Source organism: Phalangium opilio, unplaced genomic scaffold, assembly GCF_054372755.1.
Source record: "Phalangium opilio isolate 3A_F unplaced genomic scaffold, DU_Popi_V2 ptg000105l_1, whole genome shotgun sequence".
Taxonomy (NCBI): Eukaryota; Metazoa; Arthropoda; class Arachnida; order Opiliones; family Phalangiidae; genus Phalangium; species Phalangium opilio.
In genome coordinates, this window is record NW_028324207.1 from 853,579 (window position 1) to 868,399 (window position 14,821).

The following is a 14,821-nucleotide window of genomic DNA, read 5'->3' on the forward strand; positions in this document are numbered from 1 at the left end:
TGGATATGTCGACAACAAAGACATTAATTAAGATATAGCTTCAAACAAAAGGACTTCTGGTAGCTTTGAAGCCCTGTCTAAAATCTTTGTTGTCCACATGTTCCGTCTGAACCCTAAATTGAGCAGACGATTGTTAACCCCCCCCCCTCTCCTGAAAATGGTCTATTACTCTATTCCATGTCCCTGCAATTTGAACTCTTAAAATTCCCTGACCTTTTTTCCAAGTCTTCCTTGACCTGTATCTAGTACTGGTTGACCCATTAAACTGTAATATTTAAAATTAATTTCTCAAATCAGAGAAACCAACGTGCACGTTTTAATCCGGTGAAGCTAGGCCTCGGTTTCGGTGCTTTGGCGAACCTCTTTACCTAGTTTATAGCCTCTTGCATTGGGGACCATTCTAATTGAGCGGTGCTCGGCTCGTTAACAAGCTATATAGAGGAGCCAAGCAGACCGGATTGGGGGAAGCCAAGCTCCTATTGACTCAATTAAACAATTACTCTAAATTCATTAGTTCCATAAAGGACCCAACTGGGAACGGGCCGAATTGGAATATAAAACGGCCAATCGTTAAGTACCTTCGCCATCAATATAATTCTCTGAATGTTAAATCTCAATTCAAATTTTAGTTCAGAGCGTGGCATGGACTTTGGAATTGTAATTCTGAATAAGATCAGAAAAGATGTACTTGTATTTTAGCCAATCGATATCAGACAACTCAGGGGAATACAAATTATTCATTTACTTAACTCTCCTAGCGCCTACCTTTAAACAGTGTACTTTGTAGCTAGATAATTTTTTTTTGGAAAAAGACCTTGATATACCTGAAAAAATTACCTGTAGACCCTGATCTGCGTCTAGCTTTAAACAGGGTGTTCACTGAAATCAGGGATAGATTTAATTTTAGAAGTAGGAATGGAGAACGGTTAGCATTTACTTCAGTCCGACTCATTGCCCAGTTTAGAGCCCCTCCCTCCAACACGTTACGAAAAAATTAAATTATCTTATTGGCTCACTTAAACTACGTTTTGATGACGTAATTCCTTTTCACCTCTGTCGCTATGACCCCGGCTCTTCTTTCATACCCCTCTCCGTCCCGTGGAAGGGGGTCCGGAACTTTGACGCGCGCCCATATTACTCTGTTCTCCATTCCTACTTCTAAAATTAAATCTATCCCTGCTGAAATTAAATTTAAAATGATCCTTCTGTTGATATACTAGCGAAAGCTGATTTGTATACCGCTCTGTTATTATATGTTATATTTTTGTTTTGTAAGTTTCTCACCCACATAAGATCAAACACTAGGTGATATTTAATTCTTTTTGAAAAGCAAACTTGCATCTTAAAGGGCTTAAGAAATGTATTTATCTGGAAAAGATTTCTTATTTTTTTCTTGTACCTATATGGTCCTATTTTCAACTCTCTGAAGTGTTTTACAAGACGGAAAAGCTATGATAAAGTAATGCTTTTAGTAGGAAAAAGGAATGCATACAGCTAGAGGGAATCATTGTGCTCCCATTTGATATTTCCAATGCTAATTTCCACGCAGTTTTGTGGGCCAGGTTTGAGAACTTACTATCCGTCATACCTCGTAATTCTAACGTCTTTCTCACTGTAATTACATTGATTGGTAGCAACATGAGGTCAAGTAAAAAATAGATTATTCGCGAGGTAAAATTCGTCATACATAATGTTGATTAGTCTAGGTCTTGCTACAAAATCCGCCTTGATACGTTGAGAAAATGTCTATACAAAGATTCCTAGTATCTGTATGCATTCCTGGTCGGAAGTATAGCTCCGCTATCTAAGTCACATCGGACTTTTAGCAAAAAAGGGGTTGTTGTAAGCCTTCCGGAACTAGAAAACGCTTCTTCTCTCTTTTCTTCTTTCTTGTTTTCTTCACAGACTCGATGTGTTAAACTTAGGTAGCTTCGTTTTATCCCAAGTCAAAGCCTCTGTCTCGAAGATTCACTAAAGATTTTTCTTGGAACAATTAAATAAGGAGAATTTCTTCTGGTTATACCAACGTCTTCTAAAAACAGCCCCAACTGCGCAAGTTCAAAGGGTATAATACCTTTGTTCCAAGAACTATGTCAGGGAGGAAGAACCGTGGTATTTGTAGTTTCGCTTCTCGGTAGTTCTATCTCTGGTCTACCATAAGCCTCTTTGATATAAATAAGAGTGTAGGCAACCCTAAGTATCGGGACATACAAGGCAGTTGATCCATTGCCGTCTCTGAGCATTCTCTGCCAGTCTGGGACACTTCCTCTGGTCCAAAACCAGTTTATTAATTGCTTGGACTAGTTTTTTAATTCAAAAAGTGGGGCTTACTGGTCCTCGGGACCAGTTTATTAATTGCAAATCTATAAGAGAACAAAGCCTGGGACCAGTCCGGAGACCAGTTTATTATTTCGGACCCCATGGGGGTCTCTGGTCCCAAGGACTAGTTTAAAAAATATCCTTATTTCCCAGACTGCTCTCTGCATGACCCAAAACGTCTATAGCGCAGGCGCGAGTTGTAATTAGGCAAAGTTTAACCCAAGCGTCTTTTTCTCTTAGCTACATCGAAGAGGCTTATGACGTAAAAAGTGTGTAGGCAACCCTTAGTATCGGAGCTACATCGAAGAGGCTTATGACGTAAAAAGTGTGTAGGCAACCCTTAGTATCGGGCATACAAGGGGGTTGATACATTACCGTCTCGTGATACAAAATGAATACAGCGCAGGCGCCAAAAAGCCAGATAGATGGCGGAGTTTTACCCCCGTGCCTTTCCCTCTGAGTTACATCGAAATGGTTTATTGCTAGCTCTACCGCGCAATTGTACGTCAGCAGGAAAGGCATTTCAAATTGAAAGCACGTGGCGAGAGAGGGTGACACGATCTAAAGCCTAAACGTCTTTGGGTCCATGATCCTTCCAATGGAAACCCGTATACGGCGTTTAGGCTGTCCGGTTCCATAAACCGGTTACTATGATCAGTACAACTGAACACAACCAACCCCTGTTCTCTTCCTATTCTCTCTAAAGGCGAGTTCAGTTCCACATATCCTCCCTGCAAATGTTCTCGCTTCAACAAGAGGCCGCAACTCCTAATTTTTATTGGTCCAAGAAAGGTTAACCAAAGCTGAGACGAAATGTAGCTGTGTAAGATGTGTGCAAAATCCTTTTCTGTTAATGGATATCCCTAGGGGTGTATAAAATGAGAAAGTGATATTTCGGCAACTCCATCACCACCTGAGGGCGCCCTTTACCAATACCCCGCACGAATAGTTTAAGACGCACGCGCATTTGAACAGAATGCAAAGCGCGCGCGCTCTGTTACCTTACCAACTCTAGTTACCAAGCTCGAGTAAAAATAATATTTCAACTGGTTTTTCGTTTGAAGAAATTTATGGAAATCATTAAAATTTTATTTTTGCTTTGAAATTCAGTTTGAATTTGATTTAATTTGAATTTTAAATTAAAAGAAAAATATCAGGGTTATTTTAGTGGTAAGGTTACTTTCGTGGGAAAATTATAAATGGCCATATAAATTAAACCTTACCAATTTCCTTAAACTTTAATTCCATGGTAAAGAATATGCAAGGAGGGAATTAGTCAAAGGCAAATAAAAAAAAACCAGAAAGTAAGGTGTACGGAGCGTTGTCAAAAATCACGTGATTCATAATGATTATTCCATAGAGCCAATGACGGGTACATGTTGTATAGTTGTAAACCATACTGAAAATTCACTAAAAATGAAGTCTTTCATTCAGTACCGATAGTCAGAAGTGTATACAGCACAAAGCCGGGTAATTGTAACATGATTCTTACCAATATCCCTTAACATTTGGAGCAAGGTTACCAAACCGAATCCTACACCCGATAAATAGTTGCCTCATCATTACTCTATTAGCGCTTAACTATTTGCCAATTAAGTCGCGTTTGTGGATTTTAGTCCCACGTCAAGACAATCAAGGTTTATGGGTTGATTGCTGAGGATGTAGTACCAAACAGTTATAGAATTCACCCTAGCACGGTGCGATGCCATCTGAATTCAGTTTGATGAGTAGGAGAGCAAACAAAAAGGGCTCCGAGGCCCGGGAAGAATCATGACACATAACTAAAGTATTAAGAGGATACAGAGTCTCATCCTTCTTCTATTACCCCCTTCGGCTAGAGCTTACTTTCTAAATTGTTATTTTTATTTGTCTTTGCTGTAACAGCCCCGTTGTCTTTTGCCTAAAGAACTAAATAAGTTCAGTAGGGCGAACGAAAAACCGAGGCACAACTTAACTTGCCTTTCTACTCCTTGTTTATAATATTCTATATTAACTTACGCTACGCTTATCGCGTGTTGAAATGCGCACCATAATGGAACATGGAACCAAATATTATGCAACACGGAAAACGTTTGCTCGTAACGATTAATACGTGTACATAGACTTTTTAAATCCAAAGTTAATCTCTGTTTATACACTGAAATATCAAGATAGCGAATGTATAGAAGAAATTTTTATAAAGCTCGTTTTATACTTTGGGTTTGAATAAATGTTTTTTGATAATATAAACTAATTTTTTTATTTTCATAAGCTAATAATACAAACTAGAAGTTCCCAAGTAAATCATGGTCTTTCAGTTTCTTTATTAAATTTAAGGGGTCATCCATAAAATACTCTGGACAATCTTAAAGGCCGACTTCCATCGAAAAGGGTTCTAGCGAACTGAAAAGCGAGCATCGAGACTAAAGCGACCGTACTGATTTTCGAAGCCACGCTGGGTCAAAAGTTGGAAGGGTTCTCGCTAACTGAAAGCCGTGCAATGTGGTTCTAGCGAACTGAAGATGAACAATAGAAATCCTTTTAAATTTATTTCTGCTTTCCCCTGAAGGAAATTCTCTATTGTGTATCTTCAGTTCGCTAGAATCACATTGCACGGCTTTCAGTTAGCTAGAACCCTTCCATCTTTTACCCCAGCGGGGATTCGAAACTCGGCACGGTCGCTTCATTGTTAGTCTCGATGCTCGGTTTTCAGTTCGCCAGAACTCTTTTCGATGGAAGTCGGCCTTTAACTCGAAAACGGTTTCCTGGGCGGCAAAATGGAGATAGAAGTTACATAAAGAACATTCCCTTTAATTTATGCCAGACAAATTTTGCTATTTCAATTGCAACCAGTGCTTGGTAACTTAGAGGGAAGTACTATCAACATACGCTGGTGAATGTTGTACTGAATTCAGATGGGGGAAATTGGCTCAAAATCGGATGAAGTCGAAAACAAAATCATAGGATAGCGTATCAGGATAAGAAGATAGAAATATAGTCAGCCTCGCTAGCTGCAACTGCATGCGGCTGAACGCTCTCGGTCTAGTCGTCGGGGCCCGCTAGTTTCAACTCAAAATCGATAAGGCGAATATCTTCTACACAAAGTTCCTTCCCCGGTCGGTTATGCTTAGAATTCAAAACGAAGGCCCATGCAGAGAGACTCATGAATAGCTCTTAGAGTCTTGAAACGGTATGAGAAACACATACCATAGAACAACAAAATTTCTCATAAAAACACGAATCGTCCGTAAGTATATACGATGATGAATGTATATCAACTTTGTTGTCTGCTCTAACTAAAGGCCTTTACCAGGCTTCGAAATAAGGCTTTTCCCCCCCAAACTGGTCCTACGGACTAGGGACCGCTATTGTCTCGAATAATCAAGGACCAGTGTCTCTTACCCTAAGTATTTCAGTTGGAATTATTAAAGTAGTCCTTGGACCAGTGCCTCTTTCCTTGGACTAGTGCCTCTTATACCCTATGTATTTAAGTTGGAATTATTAAAGCAGTCCTTGGACCAGTGCCTCTTATACCCTATGTATTTAAGTTGGAATTATTAAAGTAGTCCTTGGACCAGTGCCTCTTATACCCTATGTATTTAAGTTGGAATTATTAAAGTAGTCCTTGGACCAGTGCCCTTACCCTATGTATTTCAGTTGGAATTATTAAAGTAGTCCTTAGACCAGTGCCTCTTATACCCTATGTATTTAAGTTTGAATTATTAAAGTAGTCCTTGGACTAGTGCCTTTTATACCCTATGTATTTCAATTGGAATTATTAAAGTAGTCCTTGGACTAGTGCCCTTACCCTATGTATATCAGTTGGAATTATTAAAGCAGTCCTTGGACTGTGACCTAGTTACCCTATGTATTTCAGTTGGAATTATTAAAGTAGTCCTCGGACCATGCCCTTACCCCATGTATTTCAGTTGGAATCATTAAAGTAGTCCTTGGACCAGTGCCTCTTATACCCTATGTATTTAAGTTTAGATTATTGAAGTGGTCCTTGGGACCAGTGTGGGTCGGGGTTTTGAATTAGAAAAATGGTCCAACGAATTAATAATCCCTTTTTTGACTTGAAAATTTCCCTTGACATTTATAACAACTTTAAAATCTCTTAACACCCATGTACGTTTCTGAGGTCGTTCCTCAGATACTGAACTCTCAACCCTGTACCAAAATAGCTACGTAACATATTTGACACATAACCATAAATATTGATAATTCAAATACAAAACTAATCGACGCCTTGATTCGCAAATCACAATACATCCCATAAAACCCCATTCACTCCCTTACGCGTCAAGCAAACGCATTATTCTAAGTTAGATAAGGCGCTGGAATTTGTTTTACATAATGATGGCGCGTTGTTAAGCCTAAAGTGATTTAAAAATACTACAAGAGTGCTAGAGAGAGAGAGAGAGAAAAAGAGAAACGCGTATCTTCAACCCCTATTACGATGAAAAAAATGGGTCTTGTCCTGTCCAGCCCATAATGTAAAACAGTAGATGCCGGACTATTCTTACATATTTCATGCATTCATTAGCGTGATAAATTATTTATGAGTGATAAGGTCCATCTATTCATTAATGAAAAGCATATTTTTAGCCACGATTTTCTTTTTTTTTCTTTTTCATCGTGGTCTTCAAAGAAAAGCTTTAGCGTGTGGAAGTATGGATTTTCTCAAAGACTTCTTCCGTCTCTCCTTTAGGTTTGATGGCGACGCTGCTCTAGGCCTTGGATCGGGAACAGAATCAAGTGTACTGAACGGAACAGAGACGACGGGGCATTGCACAGTAACGTTCCGCGCCAACCGGAGCTGGTGGTGGTGGTGGTGCATGGTGCTAGTCTTTCCAACGCTTCTAGGAACATCCCTTTCAAGGGGTAGGAATGTCGTAACTCAGTTTATAACAGAAATTCCAATTGTGATATGATTTTTGTTTCCGGGATATTGAAATAGGGGTGTGTTAACTTGTTTCTTTTAAGGTCTAGAATTCTATTCCCCCATAGGGATAAATAATGAAATCTTTTAGATAATTTGAATAGGAAAACGTATTTAAACCCCAATTTTCCCACAGATAAAGTAATTAATTCGATATAATCCCATGAAACCGTAGTTAAAACCAATATTATCCATAGATAAACCTATCATCAGGAAACATCCCAATTGATAAACCTACATACAGGCTACATTCCCATAGATAAACCTACATTCAGGCAACATCCCAATGGATAAACCTACATTCAGGCAACATCCCAATGGATAAACCTACATTCAGGCAACATCCCAATGGATAGATCTACATTCGGGCAACATCCCAATAGATAAACCTACATTCGGGCAACATCCCAATAGATAAACCTACATTCGGGCAACATCCCAATAGATAAACCAACATTCAGGCAACATTACCATAGAAAAATCCATATTCGGGCGACATCCCCATAGAAAAACCTATATTAGGGCAACATCCCCACAGATAAAAACCTATATTAGGGCAACATCCCCACAGATAAAAACCTATATTAGGGCTACATCCCCACAGATAAAAACCTATATTAGGGCTACATCCCCACAGATAAAAACCTATATTAGGGCAACATCCCCACAGATAAAAACCTATATTAGGGCAACATCCCCACAGATAAAAACCTATATTAGGGCAACATCCCCACAGGTAAAAACCTATATTAGGGCTACATCCCCATAGAAAAACCTATATTAGGGCAACATCCCCACAGATAAAAACATATATTAGGGCAACATCCCCACAGATAAAAACCTATATTAAAGGCAACATCTCCACAGATAAAAACCTATATTAAGGCAACATCTCCACAGATAAAAACCTATATTAGGGCTATACATCACCATAGAAAACGATTTATTCAGACAACTCTACCGAAGAAAAACCTATATTCTACTAAAGTTCCCCATTGAAAAAAGCAAATTAAACCAATATCCCACAGGAAAAAGTATATTCAAGCAATACTCTTACGTAAAAACTCATATTCAATTAATATTCCCATAGGAAAAAGTCCAATTAAACCAACACGTCGGAATAACTGATAAACTATTAACGTCTAACCTTTAAACCAACGTAAAAGCCCACGCTGTCAACCTCATAAAAATTTCAATCTGTACATTTTCCCGCATAAACCCTAAGGACCCTGAAAAGGAGCCAGTTACGACATTTCTACAACTAAATCTGTTCGCGAGTGACGTCACCGGGCATTTTCCACCAATCACAATCATTGTCTCCAAGACCTCTTCCAGAGGCACGGCACAGCGAGCTACGGAACTGAAAATATCGAACCGAGAGCTGGTTGGCCCCCTTTAAAGGGATCTTTACTTCATAGCGCGTGGGTGTTGTGCACGAGGGTTAAGCCTAACCTCGCTCTCTCTCCGCGAGATTCAGTCGCGCGAACCCCGCGAGTTCGATTGAACGAACGAAAAGGAACCGAGCTGTACGTCAATACCCAACAGCCTCTGGACGTAAGGTTACCGGACTCGAGAACCTCGCGTGGCGCGAGCCGTTACTGACTGGACTTACGGATATAATCAAAAACTGTTAAGCCTTGGTTATATAGTTCTGATTTTAATGCGTGTCTACGAGACTGGTACGCGTTGTACGACGTTCGCTGTTAACCACGACGTCACGGTAATACCACGAGCAACGGGATTTTGTACATCGTGGCTCGGACATCATGGTGAAGTTAAGAAAACAACACCGATCTCTAGGTTTGACGACGTTATTTTGCGTCATCGTCTCTTCCTCAATAACCAAAGGTAAGCAGCATCGTTACTATACTAGAAAACTCAACTAGGAACCCATCTTCTTCCTTGAATCATTTATAATTCAAGAATTTAAAAATCAGTAGTGTGAGGGAGGTTGGTACGTTCCGTATCTTTCAGTGGTTCATTATATAGATGGATGGTTAAAGATTCACTATCTTTATTAACTGAAGACCTTAACACCGAGATAAGACGGTAACCTGACCTCTTCATTCACGGCATGTTAGGTTAGGTTAAATGGGGGGGGGGGTTAGGTTATGTTGGCAGTCTTCTTGGTCTTCTAGGCCTTAACACGTGTGGTGAAAAAAACAAAGCTCATCCTAAAATGTCTAAACATCGTAAACCATCTTGTCCCACCCATGTCTTGTTGAGAGGGTGGTAGGACCAAGTAAAGTGGGACTGATCCATGGACAATCAATTTTGAGTCGAAAATGTAACTTTTATGGCATTTTGCCACAAGGACGCCCCCTAAACCAGTTAGGCTTTCCGCAGCATAGCGTCATGGTTATAGAAGGAAGTGGGCCTAAAATGATTTAAGAATGGTTTCAAATCCTAAACCACTCTAGTAATTTTCCTACTCATGACTTCTTTTAAAGAGTATAGTTTTCTGCAATGCTTGGAGAGGCAGCTAGAACGTCATGGTTAGAGAAGGCAGTGATAGCGTGGGCGTAGAGAGAGAGAGAGGGAGAAGATCAGGGGTGGGCGGACAGGAAGACAGTATCAGGCAAGCAATTATTGATGGATTTGTTTTGTCTTCGTCCCAAAGCAGGAATAGGGCGCGCTTAGATTTTCTTGCTCCACCATTTATCGATTTTATTGTATTTTCTTTTCGTGAAGACCGACTTCAATTCAAATTCGAATCTGGGACATATACAGTATTAGTCATAAGTTTATAACGAGTATCTACTATAAGTCTTAAGGAATTAGAAACAACCGCCATGCTGAAGTACTAAACCATGGTCGAGGGTTGTCGCTAAATTCCACTTTCAATTCCTTCAAATTAGCAGACGAAATTTGCTTGAGCTAGGTCACAATGTGAGTCGATAATTTACCATCCGTAAATTACCGGTAATTTACCAAATACCGCATAAATTACCGATTTATATTTTACCGTAATTTTAGAATGGTAATTTACTGGTAGGTTACAAAATTACCGCGGTAATAAGCCTGTTAAAACGTAAAATACCATAAATTACGGTAATTTTTGTCATTTCAAAATTTTAATCGGTAATTTACCCGGTAAATTACCATTTTTAAAAATAACGCTAATTTCGCATGTCTAGTCACACCCCAATATTCTTCGATACAGCAGTAAACAAATTGCCGCCATACTAAATGCTTACTTATTTATATATCTACTCTGGCAATAAACTTATGAAAATATAAAGGATTTGAGATTTATTTTTGATTTTTCTAAATGATTAATAGAGTTGTCTTCGAGGTATTATGTAGGATTACATTTCGGGTTATATAAGAAAGGATTTCACGAGACATTTTTACATGGGATTACGTTTAAAAGACACAGTTTTAATTTATGAATGAGATTACGGGAATTTTTGGCAAAAGTCCAACAATCCACCGAACTGGTGTTATACTTAATAACCCCACGAAAAAAAATTTGTTAATTAAAAGTACATCTAATTGGGGTGTCCTTCTTCGTTAAGCCCTTCGTTATTTAGTTCCTTACATGAAGAATGATCTCTCTTGGACTTGGAAGTTCATAGCATGACTTAAGGTTATCACGTCCAAAATACTGTGATGATTCTACTACGACTATAGTTCTGGTTGATTTTTTCATAATTTTTAGCAAAAGTTAAATTTTTTTAAAAACCTGGTGCTTTGTACATAAAAGGGTTAAACAAATTCTGAAAATTTTTAATTTATATGAAACTATCCCTTTAAAGAGAGAGTGAAAGTAAAAATAAAGTGATTTTTTAACGATTCTTCTACTAATTATAACAGGGCTCATACAACTTTTGGAAAACAAATTTCCCTGAGATTTCCAGATTTTTTCCCATATACTTCCATGAATTTTCCAGGTTTTTCCCGTATATGGAGTATCCTATGGGGCAAATGTTAACGAAGGAGGGGGGGGGGGCAAATAGGACTATTACATAATCAAAGGACATCCCCGGTATCTCTAATATAACCAGAGTTATGAGCCTCCAGAGTGTAGTGTAATGTTAATCCCATGGAGGGTATGTTTATGAAATTTTGCTTAATTACTCGTCCCCTGTTTGACGCAAATTTCCCTAATGTACTAAAAATTCGAAATTTCCCTGAGTTTTCTCTGAGGTTTTTGTCAACTATTTATTTCCCTGATTTTTCCAGGTTTTCCCGGTTTTCCAGGTTTGTATGAAATCTGTATAAGACCAATTGCACACTAATTTGAATTTTAAATCATTCGGACGTATTTCCTGGATGTTTCACTATGAAGATTGGTCTTATGATTAGTAGAAGAATCGATTTTCCTTTTCACCCTCCCTTTGAATGATTTTGTTTTTGGACATAACGTATCACGGGACTCTTTTATGTTTGTCACCTGGGAAGCTTATATCGAACGTTCAAGTGAAAAAATACACGTGTACTCTGGCGTGTTCTTATATAGCTTAAGGTTATTACATTCTCTCTAACCTAATGTACCATTTTTTTACGACAAAAATATGGTAATTTTCTTGATTATACTAAACAAAACTGAATAACCATTAAAAACTTCCGAATCGATAAGAAAAAGCAACTAAGGCATATACTTTAAAATTATATAAATTTCAGCAAAGGTTATAAAATACTCCAAAATTTCCAAGGAAAAATTGATTTTTTTTAATGGGAATTTTGTCGCAAATGAAACTGGGCTATATACACTTTGACCAAAGATAAATAGAAATAATAGAAAGTAACTAAGTTAATGGAATTTAGTAATTTAATTCTTAAAGCTAGAGACTTACAGCTCGAGCTAGTTGGAGAACGACGCGAGAATTAACTACAGTCGGTTTTGCAGTCCATCTTCCTATTTAGTCTGTACCAAGAAGTGATATCTAGGGAGAAGGTATAAGATGTCTAAGTATTCGCGCGCCATAGTCCCAGTCCCCCTTTCAAAATACAAGGGGGGACGTAAAAGGAGGCGTCGGGGTATTTCGCCTCTCCTCAGTCGGAAAATACATAATTTTCGTCATTTGCGTCGCGCTGACGTGAGTTTTCAAGAACCAATGAGATGCTGGTTGTAATTTAGAGGTGGGGTTTAACTCCGGACCTACGTTTGGACTGGAGATAAAGCTGGAAATGTGGCGAATTTATAAATTCTCCCTAATAAACTAGATATCAGTTCTTGTCTGTAATAAGGCTTTGACAGCAGTTCACAAGGCGTCGCTTTACCTCGAATCTATGCCGTTTCACCTACGTCACTTCATAACAAGCTCCAGTTTGTAACCAGTGACAAACTTACGGAACATATCCTATGACCTTATGGGAAAATTAAAGGCTTTCATTAAACTTCCCTGCAGTGTGGCAAACTCCCTTTGAGAACATTAGGGTATACGTATTTGCCGTTGCTTCGACGTTTTCCCCTGGAACAGGAAGTTACTCGAAACGAATCAACTCTAACGCTATTGAATTTTTCTATTACACACAACACACACACAGCTATCCGGAAATCTATTTCGAGAAGCCATATATTGTTTACGATCGAAGGAATTTGTCTATAGACTATTTCGAAGGAAATCAAGAGAACGTTCGAGAAAGGCTTGAATGGTCACTATATATCGATTTTAAAGCGAAACTCTGCCTCCTTCAATATTTATTCCTTCTATAGAAACATACTACCAGGGATAGGTTTAATTTTAGAAGTAGGAATGGAGAACAAAGTAATGAGGGCGCGCGTTAAAGTCCCGGACCCCCTTTCACGGGACGGAGGGGTATGAAAGAAGAGGCGGGTCATAGCGACAGAGGTAAAAAGGAATTACGTATTTTTCACCGTTCCCGTCAGCAACGTTATCAAAACGTAGTTTAAGTGAGTCAATAAGGTAATTTAAACTTTTCGTTACGTGTTGGAGGGAGGGGCTCTATACTGGGCTATGAGTTGGACTGAATAGTTTCTCCATTCCTACTTCTAAAATTAAATCTATCCCTGATACTACTAACTTCAAAACCTAACCAAGAATGTTTTACATTGGCAAAAACTAAAAATGCGAGGAAGCTAAACAGTCAGAATGTTTAAGGTAGTTTCTAGGCCTAAAGGTACGGGAACGTCGAGGATGACCCCTGTGTCTTAAAAATGGAAGCTAGTTCTCATACAAATACAATGGCGCTGTGAGGGACAGTGAGGTAGCACTTAACAACCGTCTACCGAAGGGTAGGGGTGTGTGCAAGGTACACTGGGAGAATTTGACTGCCACACATCGCCCATCTTCTTTACCGCTCCATCTTAGGGCTTTTCTCCCTGGTCAAAACAGTAAAAATAAATATCTTTCAATGAATTTTAGTAATCACCAATTGGGTCGAATTACTGTACGCTATAGTACCAAGCGTTACCCTACGTACTTTCTTAAATTTGTACCCACAAATTCTAACAGCAAATATTGCTTTTCAAAGGCATTGGCGAAATAGCCCCGAAGCCTTCAATAAAAAAGGCCCATACATTAAATTCTATGTTTTTTTCATGCCCTGAGCTTAAGCGTGAGAAGGATGAAATCTGTTTTCTCTGGGATTTCCTTGGAACGTAAAGGAAATTTGGCTGCGAAATAAAAAAAAATAAAATAAAAAATATAAAGGCAATATCTGACCAAACAGATCTAACCACACCAAGGGCCTTATTTCGACGATATTTTTTTTTTATCTTGGCAACACATCTTCCGCTATACTGTAGACTTATCTATATATATCTTTGTTAGTTTTGCACAATAATCCTATATCGACTTTTATTACAATAAAACGCGGGCAAACATTGAAAAACACACACAAAAAAATAAAAATAAAAGAACTCGGGCGGCAAATTTCGATGGAAAAAGTGCTGGGCATTCGAGTTAAAAGGGAATATTAAATTTTATTATTGCAGTATAGTTTTGAGTTCTTAAAGGGATAGATTAATTTCAACTAACATAAAATGAACGTTTTGGTAGTTTTAAAATATATCTTGAAAATTTTGGTTTTGTTAAATCAAAAATATTTCGAAAACAGAAAAAAAAAGCTGGAGACTGCATAGTGTTTGCGCCATTGAGCTTGCAACGTGCGAATAAGCCTCTTCGGTGTAACTAAGAGGGAAAAACAAAGGGTTAAACCTTTGCCTTCCCCCCCGGTCTTCGGTGCCTGCGCTGTAGGCGGTTTGTGTCCAGAGAGTGCGCAGACACGGCAATGGGTCAACCCCCTTGTATATCCCGATACTGTGGGTTGCCTACCCCTTTCTTACACGGTGCGAAAGCAAACGAGATAAGTATCCTTTTCTGTTTGGGGCAAAAGAACTCTAAAACCCTCGCGATGGGCGTGCCACGTGCAATAGCAATAGGGGACGTCATAACTCTGTCGCCATCTGATTGGTGGAAAAGATCTCTATCTCGCGACCAGCCTTTGCTCCATAGAGTGTGTCACGTGCAATGGCATTAGGGGGACGTCATAACTGTGCCGCTTTCTGTAAAGCTAGTAACTGCCGTTTGCTACAAGCAGCATACCAATAGACCCAACCAACAAATCTTTTGAATTTTTATAAGGGCTCAAATCTTGAGCTCGGGTTTTGAG

General features: G+C 38.9%; 2 protein-coding genes across 3 annotated transcripts in view; one reads left to right on the plus strand and one right to left on the minus strand.

Annotated features, from left to right (window-relative positions):
* The window catches only part of Lgr1 (Leucine-rich repeat-containing G protein-coupled receptor 1), a 123,351-nt gene that overhangs the window by 63,312 nt on the left and 45,218 nt on the right, over positions 1 to 14,821 (minus strand). The gene's annotated exons all lie outside the window — the stretch shown is intronic.
* The window catches only part of LOC149625109 (cell adhesion molecule Dscam1-like), a 49,548-nt gene continuing 40,079 nt past the window's right edge, over positions 5,353 to 14,821 (plus strand). The window contains exons 1-3 of the mRNA XM_089851867.1: positions 5,353 to 5,545; positions 7,010 to 7,182; positions 8,331 to 9,088. Of these exons, the coding sequence (XP_089707993.1) occupies positions 9,007 to 9,088 (82 nt within the window). The 5' untranslated portion in view covers positions 5,353 to 5,545; positions 7,010 to 7,182; positions 8,331 to 9,006. The remainder of the gene's footprint in view (positions 5,546 to 7,009; positions 7,183 to 8,330; positions 9,089 to 14,821) is intronic.